The sequence below is a fragment of the Centropristis striata genome, unplaced genomic scaffold (assembly GCF_030273125.1).
Source record: "Centropristis striata isolate RG_2023a ecotype Rhode Island unplaced genomic scaffold, C.striata_1.0 Scaffold_30, whole genome shotgun sequence".
NCBI lineage: Eukaryota > Metazoa > Chordata > Actinopteri > Perciformes > Serranidae > Centropristis > Centropristis striata.
In genome coordinates this window covers 68,427-84,023 of record NW_026739046.1, presented here as the reverse complement: position 1 = coordinate 84,023, position 15,597 = coordinate 68,427, and the positions used below count along the sequence as shown (strand labels likewise).

The 15,597-nt window shown below is 43.2% G+C and overlaps 1 protein-coding gene across 1 annotated transcript; it reads right to left on the bottom strand.

Annotated features, from left to right (window-relative positions):
• Nucleotides 1–434: 434 nt before the first annotated feature.
• Nucleotides 435–2,667, bottom strand: LOC131968014 (uncharacterized). Its single transcript, XM_059328762.1, has one exon. It carries the CDS (start codon nt 2,535–2,537, stop codon nt 435–437), a length of 2,103 nt encoding a protein of 700 aa, XP_059184745.1. The 5' UTR covers nt 2,538–2,667.
• Nucleotides 2,668–15,597: the final 12,930 nt, after the last annotated feature.

Genomic DNA, 15,597 nt, shown 5'->3' with positions numbered 1-15,597 from the left:
CGGGCCCATCTTGCGAGTGACGTTGTAGGGCCCTTGCCATTTTACCAGAAGTTTGCTGTTGGAGGAAGGGAGCAGCAACAGGATCTTTTGGCCAGGCTGGAACTCGCGGTGTCGAGCGTGTTGGTCATGCCAGGCTTTCTGGTTTTTCTGGGCCTCCTGCAGGTTGACCTTGGCCTCCTCCTGGTACCTCTCCAGCCGGTCCCTCATCTCCAGCACGAACTGCACCACCCCTCTGTCACTTGAAGTGCTGGAAGAGCCTTCCCAGCTCTTTCGAAGCAGGTCCAAGGGTCCCTGTACCTCCCAGCCATACAAGAGTTCAAATGGTGAGAAGCCGGTTGAAGCCTGGGGAACCTCCCGGTAGGCGAAAAGCAGGAACGGCAACCAGCGATCCCAGTCTTTGCCTGTGTCATCCACAAACTTCTGCAGCATCTTCTTTAGTGTCTGGTTGAACCGTTCAACCGTAAGTATGTTTTGTTACGGCCAAGGTGTCCAGCCCATGGAAGTGTGTGTGCCAGGTGCATAATCAGTGGTCTGCAGCTAGCAGGGATCACCAGGCGCTTGTGTTCATCTGTAGTTGTGTACAACACATCATTTTCAACACTGAACATTTCCCTCCCCACACAACCTCCATTTGCCTCTTCTCCCACCTTAGGAAATAACAGCTTTAGGGTTTTATCTCCCCTCTGCAGCTCAGCAATATTATGAGGCACTTCCCACATTTCTTTTGACCCCACATTTTCCCACTTCGGTTCAGTCTGCCTTAACTGCTTTTCAAAGCGGCGTTGGCGACGAGTTTTATTTGGGCCCTTAGTGCCACCCTCACACAGACTACTGTCCAAGTCTGGGAGTGGTTGGACACCCTTTGCTTGGGCTCGGGTGATCACAGGACAAGAAGCATTTACATTACCCTCCCCAAAGTCTGGTTCCACTGGGACCTCTTTATTGTGCAACAAGTCCATCAAAACAGGTAAGTCCCATCCAAGGATCATGTCCACAGGCAAGTTCTGCACCACCCCAACAGTCAACAGGTAAGGCTGTTCATCAATGGTGATTGTCACATCAGCTCTGGGATAGGGATGCTTATCCCCATGTACACACAAAATGTCTGTCTGTCGGCTGTAGTCCACACAGCCTGCTGGCACCAAGCTGTGTTTAATCAGGGATGTGAAACTACCAGTGTCCAGCAGAGCAGTAACCTGCTGCCCATTTATACTGACAGTTTTATGATGTTGCATTTGGTCTGTTTTACTTTCATTGGGCGCCACCTCTGGACGTGGTGCATAGCAGGCGCCACTGACCTTTGCCTTCCGTATGGGACAAACGGAAGCTTTGTGGCCTGGCTGCTGGCAATAGTAACAGACAAAATCCTTACCAGAGGCTTGTTGGTTTGGGGCAGTGCTGGTACCTGGAACCTCCTGTCTGTACTCTCTCCTCCCGGGCCGGGTCTGTGGTGGCTGGTAGGTTGGTCGGGGTGCTGCACTGGTTGAGCGTGAAGCTGGGCCTCCTCTCCGAGCATTTAGATACTGCAGCGCTAGCCTGGCAGCTATAAGCCCCTCCGCTGGCTCATGCTCCTTCACCCAGGTTCGTACTTCCGGCGGCAGTACCCTCAGCAGCTGCTCCAGGATGATGATCTCCCCAATCTGCTCCTTGGTGTGCTGTTCTGGCCAGGTCCAGCGCCGGTAGAAGCCCCTCAGGCGGTGGTAGGTCTCAGTAGGGTTCTCGCCGGGTGGTGTCGTCATGGACCTGAACTGCTGCCGGTAGGTTTCTGGCGAGATGTCAAATTTGGCCAGAAGTGCAGTCTTTAGGTCAGGATACCAGTGGGCCCTCTCCTCATCCATCGCAGTGTAGGCCTCCAATGCCTTGCCCGATAGCAGTGGCACTAGGCGGCATGCCCACTCATCCTCTGGCCAATGCCATGTTTTTGCAATCCGCTCAAAGCGGAGTAAATAGTTTTCAATGTCCTCCCCATTTTCATATTGGGGAATTCTGGGCTCGCTATAGGGCCTCCAGTCTGATCTTGGCTGGTCGGACCTACTGCTTGCCCCCGGAAACTGGATGGATGCTGCTGGTGATACCTCCCGTGGTGTGTCCCTCTGCATACGCCGGGGTGCTGGTGTGGGCAGGTCCAATCTGGGACTGGTGGCTGTAGCCGTGCTGGGTGTAGACATGGCAGGCAGCTGATTCAGCACATGCAGTGGCTGGGCTGCCCTTGGATGTGTCAGGACAGCAGGTTGAGGTAACCGATCAGCTGATGGAAGAGAGGCCCTCAGCCCTCTGATCTCTGCCAGCAGGCCCTCCTCTCTCCTTTGCTGTGCTGCCAAAAAGTCCCGCATCATGTCCACCAACTCTCCACCTGTTTCAGCTGTGGGTGCCGGAGCTGTAGGAGCAGCTGGGCGCCACCAGGAGGTGTCCTCATCCTCTACGTCAGTTTCCCAGTCCAGGTCGGCACCGCCGGTCGCCATTTCCTCTGGCTGCTGTGGCCGCTGGGAACGCAGGCCGGTGCGTCTGGGAAGGAGGGTTTTTTTCCGACTTGCCATCCCACTTCTGACACCATATGTGGCGGGGTTCTACTAGCAACCTCGTTAAAATACAAAAAATCCAGGCTTAGTCGGGAAATGAATGTTCTTGATTTTTATTCTCCTCCTCCTCAGGTGCAAACAGTGCCAATATGTACAACCCCAAAAAAATAATAAACAAATAAAACAAAGTAAATGAAGCAAAAAAATGCTATATATATATATATATATATATATACAAGTACCAAACAAAACAAAATAGAGCAAAATGAGTTCTTCAATAACTCTTTGCACAATAATCAATACTTTTCTTACTTTCACCAATCAGTTACCTCCTCTGTAACAACAACCACTCTCCCAGATCAGGGTTCTGGTTGCCTCTTATATAGAGGTAGCTCTTCCCCCTCGGAATCATAAATTGGCGTCATTTTCCTATATAATGACGCCGGTCCTGACGCCCTGTTTCTCTGCCGGAAACGGGCAGGTAAGTAGGAGCGGGCCTATTTCTACACATCGGTAAGTTTAACATGTTTGTCCATAACTTTTTAGAACTGCCAAGTGTGCACCCTTGGCAGCGCTATTGTACAGTGAAGGGAAGGGGGATTTGTGCTTTGTAAAGTCCGTTTGTTGAAGAGCAGAGGGGGACGAGGAACGATGTGGAATATGTGTCTGTGTGCGCTGCGTGTGTGTGTGTGTGGCGCTGCATGTGTGTGTGTGTGTGTGCCGCTGGCCGCGTCAGTGACGGGACTGCTCCGTCACATGTTCCCTCATCACTTTGACACCTGATACATTGGGGTGACACATCCTGAAATATTTTCTGTAATCTGGAGGGAGAATAATGTAGTCTATGTACTACCTTGAATTGTATCAAATGATGTCTTGAATTGATTGAGCTACCATGGATATTCTTGATACAATGGTCCCATATCTCATCTGAAACTTCCCTATCTAATTCTCTCCCCCAAGCCTCTTTAAATTTGTCCGACGATGTGTTATTCACATTCTGTATGATTCCATAGAGTTTAGATATTGCCCCTCTCATATATGGTTTGATTTGAATAAACCTGTCTAATGCTATGTGCTGAGGTTTACGTTCATATTGTGGAATATGAGTCCTCATGAAATGTCTAAGCTGGAGGTAACGGAAAAAATGGGAAGCTGGGGGCTGGAATGCCCGCTGTAACTGTTGAAAGGAGGCCAAATGACCCTCAATATAAACATTTCTCAATGTGATAATACCTTTCTCTCTCCAGTTTGAGAAGACTACATCATCCAGTGCAGGTTTAAATGCATGGTTACAGCAAATAGGAGAATCCAAATATACTTTGGGCATTTTAAAAGTTGTTTACATATCTTTAAAGAGTTATGAATTATCGGGTTTTCATTATACAAGCACTTCTTACTCTTTACTGGACTATAAATGAGTGCTGGTAAGGAGGTGCGTTGACAGGAGAGGTGTTCAATTTGTAACCATGCTGGCATCTCCTCCAGGTTATTGCCTTGTAAACACCCCAACCAAAACGAGTTTCTTCGAGATCCTAGGTATTTTCCCAGACCAAATAAAAGATGATATAATTGAATCCAGCTTTCCGAAGTGAGTTTGAGGGATGCATACTGGGATAGATTGAAATATATAGAGGAACCTTGGCAAGACCACCATTTTGATGGCGTTAATACGCCCTGCCATTGATATAGGTAAAGTGTTCCAAAACTGTATATTCCTCTCCAACTGATCAATTTTCTCATCCCAGTTATGTCGTAATAGCTGACTCAATTTCCTTGTGACTATAATACCCAGACTTTTGAACTTTTCTGATACAATTCTAAATGGAGTTGTCTTGAGGAATGTCATATCTACTAAATTTGACAATGGCATTAGTTCACTTTTCCCCCAATTTATCTTATATCCTGAAAATGAGCCAAATTTATTTATTAACTGCAGCAGTGGAGGTATAGATGCTTTGGGATCTGAAATAAATAATATAACGTCATCAGCGTAGGCCGAGATCTTATGTTTGGTTCCTAGATGTGTGATAGGATGTATTTCAGGGCTAGAGCGTATATAGGAGGCTAAAGGTTCCAGAGCGAGAGCAAAGCTATATGGAGACAGAGGATTCCCTTGGCGTGTCCCTCTATATAGTCGGAAATCTTACCAATATAGACAGCATATATGGCCATTCTACCTGGTCAAAAGCCTTTTCGGCGTCAAGGGATATTATAACCATATCTTCTGTAAGTTTAGTTTCCAATGGGAGAAGTGACACAGATCTATATGAGGAGACATTCATGGGGTCCTGGTCCTTTTTCAACAGTAGAGAAATATTACCCTGATACAATGTGCTAGTTAAGGAGCCCACTTGCAGTGAGCTGTATGCCTTATAAAATTCTGCCCCAAACCCATCAGGCCCAGGAGCCTTATTATTTGGGAACTGGACTATTGCTGCTTTTACTTCATCAAGAGTTATCTCAGCATCTAGCTCTGCTGTAGCTTCATTATCAAGTTTGGGTAGATCACATTTTTCCAGAAACTCATTAATCTCCTCCTTACTAGTATTATTGTTTGAGCTATATAGATTACGATAAAAATCTTCAAAACATTACAATCTGCCCTCTCTTGTTCTTTATTTAGAGTATAGCCTGTGATGCCTGTGAATGTCTCAGTTGCCTCGCCAGCAACCTATGTGGCTTATCGCCTAACTCAAATAATCTCTGTCTTGAGCTAATCATTTGAGAACACACACGTTTAGAGAGTATGGTGTTGTACTCGCACTTCAACTTGGTGATCTCACCCAAGGTGTCTGTTGTTGGAGTCGACTGGTAAGACTGTTCCAACCGGTGTAATTCAGACTCCATGTCTTTCATAGCTGCAACCTGCTTTTTACTCTTCCATGATGTATATGAAATAATATGTCCTCTCATGACTGCCTTTAAACTATCCCATAAGACTGAATCATCAACATCAACATCACCATTATCATTTGTTTCAAGAAAAAATTTGATGTGCTCCTCCATACGTTTGTGGAAGACTACATCTTTCAATAGGGCAGCATCAAAGCGCCAATTTTTGCACCCTCTTGTGTTTAAGTTTGCCACTTTCAGGGTTAAGGAAACAGGGCCATGATCTGAAATCAATATGGAGTGATAAGTGACATCAACCACTGCTGGAATAAGTTTAGAATCAAGGAAAAAATAATCAATGCGAGAGTAGGATTTATGCACTGGAGAGAAGTAAGAAAACTCTCTGTTAGTAGGAAACAACAACCTCCATATATCCACAATGTTTAAATTTTCGAGAATTGTGATTGTTGCAAAGATTTTGAATATTTTTGATCTAATCTTACATCAAGAACACAATTCATATCCCCCCTGACAATGATATGCGTTTGGTCTATATTTGGGATAGAGTTGAATACTTCTCTAAAGAACTCTGGGCAGTCAAAGTTTGGAGCATATATATTCACAAAAGTCACTGGAGTGGAACACAGGCAGCCAGACACTACTAGAAATCGACCACTGGGGTCTGCTATTGTCTTATTCTGAATAACAGGTATATTTTTCCTAAACAAAATCGCCACTCCTCTGGCCTTAGCACTAAAGTTAGCCTGATACATCTGGCCCAGCCAGTTTGCACGTAGCACCATCTGGACCGAGCGCTTGGCATGAGTCTCTTGTAATAGAACAACATCAGGATTTAATGATTTGAGATGAGTAAGAACCTTAGCTCTCTTCTCTGGATTACCTAGACCTTTTACATTCCAGCTTAATATCTTCATTGTGCCATTGTATGACTTACTGCTATTATGTGCCATTCATAACCTCATAAACATGCCTTCTCTCTGTCAACATCCCCACATAACATGTGTACATTATACCACCAACATGAAACATGAACATTTTGCACACCCTGAACAGCTTATCCCCCCTCCCCTTAAAAGTTGACAGGCTTCCCCAACTGAAACTCGTTTCAAACTTCCCTAATGTCCATTGGTGCGTGTGCTTCGTTCCTTACCCTCCCAGGCTCCGCTCGAAAGACACTATTGAAAGTCCATGTTCATCCCTTATCGGTGACCGTTGATTTAAGACGAAGAGGCGGATAACTTATCACGGAGAAATTGCTCTGCTTCATTCGGGTTGTTGAAGATCCTGGTAACACCATCCAGTGTCACACGAAATCTAGCTGGGTGCAGAAAGCCGTACCGGAGGCCGGCCGGCCGCCCTGCACTTCTTGCGAACTTCATCAAACACTCTGCGCTGGCCAAGAACCTCCGCTGTCAAATCCGGAAAGATGAAGAGCTTTGTCCCATTGTATTGTAGCGGTGATTTCTGAGTGGCGAGTCTGAGGATGAGCTCCCGAGTCTGGCAGTAGTGGAGTCTGACTATGAACAGCCGTGGGCGAGCTCCGTCCGCCGGCTTTGGACCCAGGGAGCGGTGCGCACAGTCCACGACCACGTTGGATTTGAGAAGTGTTCAGCCCCGAGCAGCGCTGGAATCAGCTTGGTGATGAACTCCACTGGTTTACCCTTCTCTGCTCCCTCAGGAATACAGATGATTCTCACATTCTGGTGTCTTGACTGGGATTCCAGTTCCGCTACTTTCTTACGTTGTTCATTCAAACCTTCTTGCAGGTTTTTGCACAAAGTCTCCAATGAAGTTAGCTTGCCATCATGTTCATTCACAGCCTCTTCCATGTCACGTACCTTCCCTGTCACTGTAGCCAGAGTAGTTTGCAAAGCGCCCATGGTGTCTGAGATGGCAGCGAATTTCGTCGTCACGTTTTTGCTCAGAGAGTTGATGGCTTTCATGAGATCTGCTGTAGATGGATTCGGCTCCGAGCACGAGGAAGCTGCACCTAAGCTAACCTCATTAAGCTCGGTAGCTAATTTTTCGAGCATCACGCCCGTTTCACCGACTTCATCGGTCGTTTTATCATTATTTTCCCCTCCTTTGTTGTGCCTTGTCTTCTTCATGTTTTTATGCTGAACTTAAGCAACTTTTAAAGAGTTATCACAGCGGGAAATTAATGTTTAAATTAAAGTCGAGCAGAGCCTCCTCGGAACACAGCTACTCCATAGCTCGCCACGCGCCACGCGCCCTCTTGGAAGTTTTTATTCGAAGACTGAAACTGACCTAGATCCAACCTCATCGTATCTATTTTGTTTGTGAAGTGGACTGCAAATTCTTCACAACTGATGTTTGTAGACAAGGTGCTCGGCTTCTTAAAAAACAGGATGGTTATTCGTTCAAAAGTTGAAAAAAGGAATTCGGGGTTATTTTTGTTGTCGGATATCAATTTTGAAAAGTGTGCTTGTCTTGCGTGTATAATTTCCCTGTTATAGATTGACAATTGTTCAAGTAATATTTCATAGTTTATCATAAGTTTGTTCTTTCTGCAATTTCTTTCTGCTTTGCGGCAGTTTAGTTGTTTAATTCTCTAATTTTTCCATGGAGGTATTGGTTTGGAGTTAACCTCTCTTAATCTTAGGGGAGCCACCTTGTCAATTGCAAGCCTTAATTTACTGTTAAAACTTTCTACAATAAAAACACAAGATGAAGGTAAAATATCTGCAGTGGTTTTGCTTAAAACATCAATAAAATTTGCAGCCACTTCAGAGTTAAAATGGGGCTTCCTCACAGTTTGCTCTGTAAAGTCCTACTGAATAAAACCAGTGATAGTAAAAAAGACACAGAAATGGTCAGATATCCCGACATCGACAACAGAGGTCACACTTGCAGATAGTCCATGTTATGACAAGATCTAAAGTGTGACCTCTGTTGTGAGTTGGTTGGTTAATGTCTTGATTAAAATCCATACAATGCAGAATGTTCATAAAATCCAACATAAAAGAGTCTGATTGAATGTCCACATGTAGATTATATCGCTTAAAACAAGAATACAGTCGTATTTGGTGTGGGTGATTGATAAAAGTTCTGAGAAATCTGACACAAATGATGAGCAACGTTTGAGTGGCCTGTAAACTGTCATGCATAGTATTGGAGGGCTGCTGAAAAAGATGGAGTGATATTCAAAAGTTGTGTAGTTACCAAATGTTATGTTTTTATGAGAAAATGATTGTGGCAAAATAGATGCTGTAGGTGGAGACACTTAAATCAGTGTTGCTGGTCCATCAGTGCTAAGCCACGTCTCAGTTAAAAACATACAATCAATTCCATTATCTAAAATAAGGTCATTAATTAAAAACGTCTTGTTCTGAAGAGATCTAACATGTAAAAGTGCCAAGTTCAAAGATATGGGTGGAGTGGCTGTAGGTGATGGGGTAGTGGATGTTGGTTTATGTGTGTGCAGAGATATGAGATTGTGAAAGTTTACACCATGAGTGGGTTTGTGATTTTTGATTTTGTGATTATGACCAGGATCGATGTGTAGGGGGAGCTAGTCGTGGAGAGTGTACCTGATTCAAGAGGGGTCAGTCAGTCATGTGAGTAAGTGTATGTTGATTTCAGCTGGTCCGCGGCAGGTTGATTGCTCTTGTAATGCAGGACGGTGTGTGAAATGTTTGAAGACAGACTGTCTGAGGACCTGGACCAGGACCAGGAGCTACTGATGTTTGTAGTGGGGGACAGTTGGTTGTCAAGAATCACGCCAAGGTTTTTAACGGTTTCTGTGGAGACAACCACTGTGTTCTGGACAGTGATGTGGAGGTCAGTGGGGCTGCTCTTTAATCACTCCCAGTCCCCCTGCTCGGATCCCCTCGTTACTTGCCTTGGGAATTTCCTCAAGTTTTCGTCACGCTGGTTTACATTCATCAGAAGGGGAATGAAGGAAACGCATGTGAAGTTATTCTTCAAGTAATGCAGAGGCTTCAAATGATTTCTCCTGAAGCTCCTAACTTTATTATGGGTGACATGAACCATTGTACTTTGTCCAAAACACTGAGAGATTTTTTATCAGTATATGACATGCCCCACCAGACAAGATAAGATAATAGATCTATGTTATGTGTCAAGAAAGTTGAGATCTCTGCTTGCCCATACACCGACAGCAGATGGTATGAGACTGTGAAACCACCGTACTTTCCAGCATAATAGCAGCTGGGTGGTTTGGCACTCTGAAAAATATGACTGCCTTGCATTCTGAGATTATCAATTGAAACAGTAATAATGCCCGCACACTTTTTTCTGTAGTAGACAGACTGACAAATCCCACAGCATCAATCCCTCCTTCTGGGGAAAATCATTGAAAAGGTTGTTTTTGAGCAAATTCATGCTTTTATGATGCAAAACAATCTTTTTAACACATTTCAGTCTGGATTTCGGCGACACCACAGCACTGAGACTGTACTTATCAAAGTCTTAAATGATATTAATCTGAACACTGATGCAGGCAAATCCTCTGTCCTGGTTTTACTGGATCTCAGTGCTGCATTTGACACAGTTGATCATAACATACTAGTCAGCAGACTGGAACAGTGGGTGGGGCTCACTGGCACTGTGCTACAATGGTTCAAATCTTACTTACAAGATAGGGACTTTTTTGTGTCAATTGGAAACCATGAGTCTGAGCGAACTAAGATCACATGTGGGGTTCCTCAAGGGTCCATTCTCGGGCCGCTTCTATTCAACATCTATATGCTACCGCTAGCTCAGATTATGGAACATCACAACATCTCCTATCATACTTATGCCGATGACACACAACTCTACATTTCAGTGTCCTCACACGACTACAGTCCCTTACTCTCATTGAGTAACTGTATTCATCAAATCACTGAGTGGATGTGCCAGAACTTTCTCCAGCTAAATGCAGAGAAGACAGAGGTGATCATTTTCAGCCCTAAAAATGAAAGGTCTAAGATCAGCGCTCACCTTGGCTCTATGTCATTGACAGCATCAAATCAAGCCAGAAATCTTGGTGTAATTATTGACTCAGACCTGAACTTCAACAGCCATCTAAAGCTGATCACTAAATCTGCCTATTACCACCTGAAAAACATAGCTAGAATTAAGGGTCTTCTGTCCAAACAAGACATGGAAAAACTTATCCATGCATTTATTTTTAGTAGGTTGGATTATTGCAATGGCATCTTCACGAGTCTTAACAAAAAATCAACCAGGCAGCTGCAGCCAGAGTCCTCACAAACACCAGGAAACTGGACCATATTACACTGGTCCTTAAATCACTACAGTGGCTTCCTGTTAGTCAGAGGATAGATTTTAAAATCTTACTGCTGGTCTACAAAGCACTGAATGGTCTCGGACCAAATTACATGCTTGATCTGCTCCCTCTCTATGAAGCATCCAGACCCCTTAGGTCATCTGGAGCTGGCTTGTTGCGTGTCCCAAGAACAAGAACTAAGCGGGGTGAGGCAGCTTTCAGTTATTCTGCTCCTCACCTGGAACAAACTACCTGCAGATCTGAGGTCTGCTCCTTTAAATCAGGACTGAAAACACACTGAAGTTTACTGCAGCGTACTCTTAACTTTAACACTTATCTGCTCTACTCTACTGCCCTTACTTTTTAACTACACAATGTTTGACTTGTGCTTTTTATTATTTTATCTCTTTTTTTATCCTGCTGTATCTTATTTTATCGTATTTATATTTTTATTTCTATTTCCCTGTTTTAATTGACTGTTTTGACTGTTTTCAATTGTGTCTTGCTGTTTTTAATGTGTATGTAAAGCACTTTGAATTACCTTGTGTTGAATTGTGCTATACAAATAAACTTGCCTTGCCTTGCCTTTCCCTGGCTACCCTTCAGACCTGCAGTTGGCTCAGGAACTAAATACATTTTATGTGCGGTTTGACGTGCAAGTATTTTATGATAAACACGTTGATCTCAGAAAAAGACTCATATCCGCACCTTCATATCCTACCACCTCCTTTGACGAGGGCAGTGTGGTAAAGTGCTTTAAAAGCTGCAAACCAAGAAAGAGTCCAGGCCCAGATAGAATCTGTAGCCGTCTGCTTACTGTTTGTGCAGAACAATTAGGCCCTATTTTTTTACTATATTTTTCAGTTGTCTCTTATCCAGCAGAAGGTTCCATTATTATGGAAACAGTCCACTGTGGTGCCTGTGGACAAAAGTCCTCATCCCAAGGTTTTAAATTACTTCAGGCCCGTGGCCTTAACTTCGTTAGTTATGAAGTCTTTCGAGACATTGATTAAAAGGGAGCTTCTAACTAGGACTGAGCATCTTTTATCCTCTTCAGTTTGCATATAGGGCCAAGAGAGGTGTTCAATATGCTTCACTTACTTTATTGAATTATGTATTGAAACACCTGGAAAACAATAAGACTCATGCTCGGCTGCTTTTTGTTGATTTCTCCTCGGCCTTCAATATCATCCAGCCACATATCTTTTAACCAGCACCAGTTTTAATAAAGCTCACATGACACCATCGGAGGCCCTCTGCGAGGACTTTGCAGACCACTTCAGAAGTAAGATCGATGGTATCAGATGCAGTCTTTTATCCCAGAATGTAATTTTTTACACACCTGAACCAACTCTCCAAACACTGGAGAGTTTTGCCCTGGTTGATGCCAGGACACTTGGTCGAGTTTTCTCCCAAGTAAACCCAACAACCTGCCTTTTAGATCCTATTCCCACATCGCTCTTAAAGAAAGCATAAAATGATTTTGAGGAACAGATTTTAAATGTTGTGAATTGCTCTCTTCAGACGGGTGTCTTCCTCACTGCCTACAAAACGGCAGTAGTGAAGCCCCTTCTGAAGAAGAGTAATTTAGACCCCAACATTTTAAATAACTACCGGCCTGTATCCAACTTACCATTTTTAAGGAAAACTTTAGAAAAACTGGTTTTTAACCAGTTAAATTATTTTTTAAATAGAAACAACATTTTAGAGAAATATCAATCTGGTTTTAGAATGAACCACAGTTCCGAGACAGCTCTTTTAAAGATTTTAAATGACTTCAGGTGTTATTTAGATTCACATAAATTAACAGTCTTGGTTCTACTGGATCTCAGCGCTGCCTTTGATACAGTAGACCATCACATTTTATTAAACAGACTCCGAACCCTGGTCGGCCTCTCTGGTACTGTTTTTAACTGGTTCAGTTCTTATCTCTGTTAGAGCGTAAAGCTTTTACAGCTTCTACCTCTCACCCGGGTTCTTTTTTCTAAACTTGGTCTTACGAAACACTCAGAACAAATTAATAAATTTAACCATTTATTGAAAGAATCATAGCCAAATGCAATGCTCAGCGCTGGACTCTGCCAAGTTACCCCAATGGCATCACAGGACAAAGTGATTACAAAAACCCTGATGTTACACAAAGCTTCTTGGATTTTGGCGAAATCCCGGACAATGGGTGGGCTCTTTAACGCAATTGGTCAATTTGTAAATGATATGCACTGGTTACCACCCATTAACCAAGCATCTGGGGATTGAACATCTCACTGATCTTTCAAACTTTATGTGTGTGTTGTTGTTTGCTGAAGCTTCACATCCTATCCTCTGCTCCCCCATGCATACCTTTCCCTGAACTTAGACCTCTCCTAACCGTAAATGACCAGTCCTGTCAGTGTATGACCCAGGTCAGGTCAGAATTTTAAGTCTCAGGCAACCTGAGTATCCCCGCTCCCACATCTCTCAGATCGAAGTTTCTTTGTAAGTATGGATACATGCTCTGCCAGAACGCATGAAATCAAGTGTGGGGTTCCCCAAGGGTCAATTTTAGGTCCAGTTCTTTTTAATATGTATATGCTTCCCCTTGGGGACGTCATCAGGAGACACGGCATCAGCTTCCACAGCTACGTTGATGACACACAGCTGTACATCACCGTGTCTCCTGGGGCCGGTATTTCAAAAGTGATCAGATAGGATTATCCTGGTCGGATAGGATTAAATCTAGATCTGATCTGAAAACTGGGTATTTCAAACACGGATCCAGATAACCCTGATCCTGAAGATCAGGATTCCACTCCGGTAATCCACTCCTCCCTTGAATCCAGATAAAAGGCTGGATTTGGGTATTTCAAAACTCAAGGCAGATATCTGGATCACCTTGGTACCAAACCTTCAGGATCATTCTGATCCACCTCAGAGGATTTCACTTAGATTGACAAAGTCTCAGCTCCACTTCTCCTAGATGTTTTTACTCAAGATGTTCATTACACTTAATCAAGTGTTAGTATTTTACTTTTTATAATTAAAGTAGCCTAATTGAAAGAAATTTTAAGCATAGTAAAATATTTGACCCCACTTTCTGAAACTGCTATAAATATATCATGCTGCACATTGAAGCTCTTTCCAAGCATTTTCAAGGTATCTTTTCATGCTTCTGATTATTGAAGACAAATTCTGTCAGAAACTTAAAAATGCACTTTTAAAATGTCTGGAAATAGCTTGAATATGATTTTTAAAACATGCAGTAAGGTGTTTGTGTACAAACTGATTATTGTACTTCATCAAATCAGATGCCATTTTGCTATAAATGACCATAATTATGTTTAGTGAGAGTCTTCTTTTAAGGGAGACAAATTAGGATGAATAATGTTTCTTATTGTGTCACTGACCAAACTATATAGCATGAAAGTAATGCAATTACAATTTCAAGCAGTTTCAATCACTTTATTCAGAATCCAATAACTTAAACATTGAATGAATCAATATAATTAAAGCGTTTCTAAGGATTTCCATCACTCAGGGATCCGGTTGTCCTTAATAGCTGAGAGGTCCATGGCTGTGAGTGACTCTGAAAGTAGAATAAAGAGAAGGTGTATGATTGTGTCTTTATGTACACAAAGCATGACATCATCACTAGCATTACTGGAGCATTCTGACACTTCTGAATGACCCGTATGGTTAGGAAACGTAACGTTACACGGTACGAGTATTAAGTACTGCAGCAGTCTGCTCTGTACACATGGAGCATATTTTTTTTAAGTCTGCCGTGTTGCAAATAATGTAATGCTAATAAACTCTAAACAAGGTGGTGTTGGTTTAAAGAGTTCAGGTATGATGTACGTCCGATTAGTTCCTTTATAAGTTAAATCATAGATTAAAATTAATCAACAAAGCAGCTAGCCCGCTAGCTGCTTAACACACAAGTCAATGAAGCGGAGTTAGCTACCGTTAGCACGGCCGCGTCTCAATTAGAGATCGCTGCGGCCTGGTTTTAATTAGGTGACAATTCAAGAAGTTGGCTAGCATGATATGTTGGTTGCCGTTCGTATGGTCTTAAAACCGCTACACATTAGACGGCGGTAAACTTACACTTTTTTTTTAAAGATTATTTTTTTGGCATTTTGTTGCTTTATTGATAGTGAGAGATAGAAAGGGGGTGATAGAGGGGAAGACATGCGGCAAAGGGAGCTCAGGCTGGATTCGAACCCGGCTCCGCCACAGCACACGGCATACATGGTTAACGCTCTACCGGTGTGAGCCACCGGGACGCCCCGATAAACTTACACTTTTGACGTGAAAGTTGTGCTCCCTGCTCCTTTCGTCAGGTAGTCCGCCATGTTTCGATCCCAGAGGTGGAGACATGGCAAGATTTGGAAATCCAGATCCGCCCACATCGACGTCACGGTGATCCACTCTGCCAATGTTTTGAAATACTCAGATAAAGTCAGCAGGATCACCTTGATCCATGACTGAGAAAAGGAGGATTTCGTTATCCGGATTATCCTGATCCAGATTACAAATTTTGAAATACCGGCCCCTGATGACACAGAGCCAATTGATTCCCTTATAAACTGTATTTTAGATATCAAGTCATGGATGGCAGTGAACTTCCTACAGCTCATCCAGGACAAAACAGAGGTTTTAGTCATCGGTCCTGAAGGCAAGAGAGAGAAACTTTTACCAAAACTACGATATTTTAAAACTTCACAATGTGTAAAGAACCTGGGCGTCATTTTCGACTCTGAGCTCAATTTTATTCCACACATAAAAAATATAACAAAGATAGGTTTTTATCATCTTGAGAACATAGCCAGAGTCCGCCCGTTTCTCTCCCAGGCCAACACGGAGGTGCTGATGCTTTTATCTCTTGTTGTTTAGACTACTGTAATGCTTTTATCTCTTGTCGTTTAGACTACTGTAATGCTTTTATCTCTTGTCGTTTAGACTACTGTAATGCTTTTATCTCTTGTCGTT

Excerpts from the sequence above, each read along its gene's own strand:
- LOC131968014 (XM_059328762.1), bottom strand. The coding sequence starts at position 2,537 with ATGGCAAGTCGGAAAAAAACCCTCCTTCCCAGACGCACCGGCCTGCGT.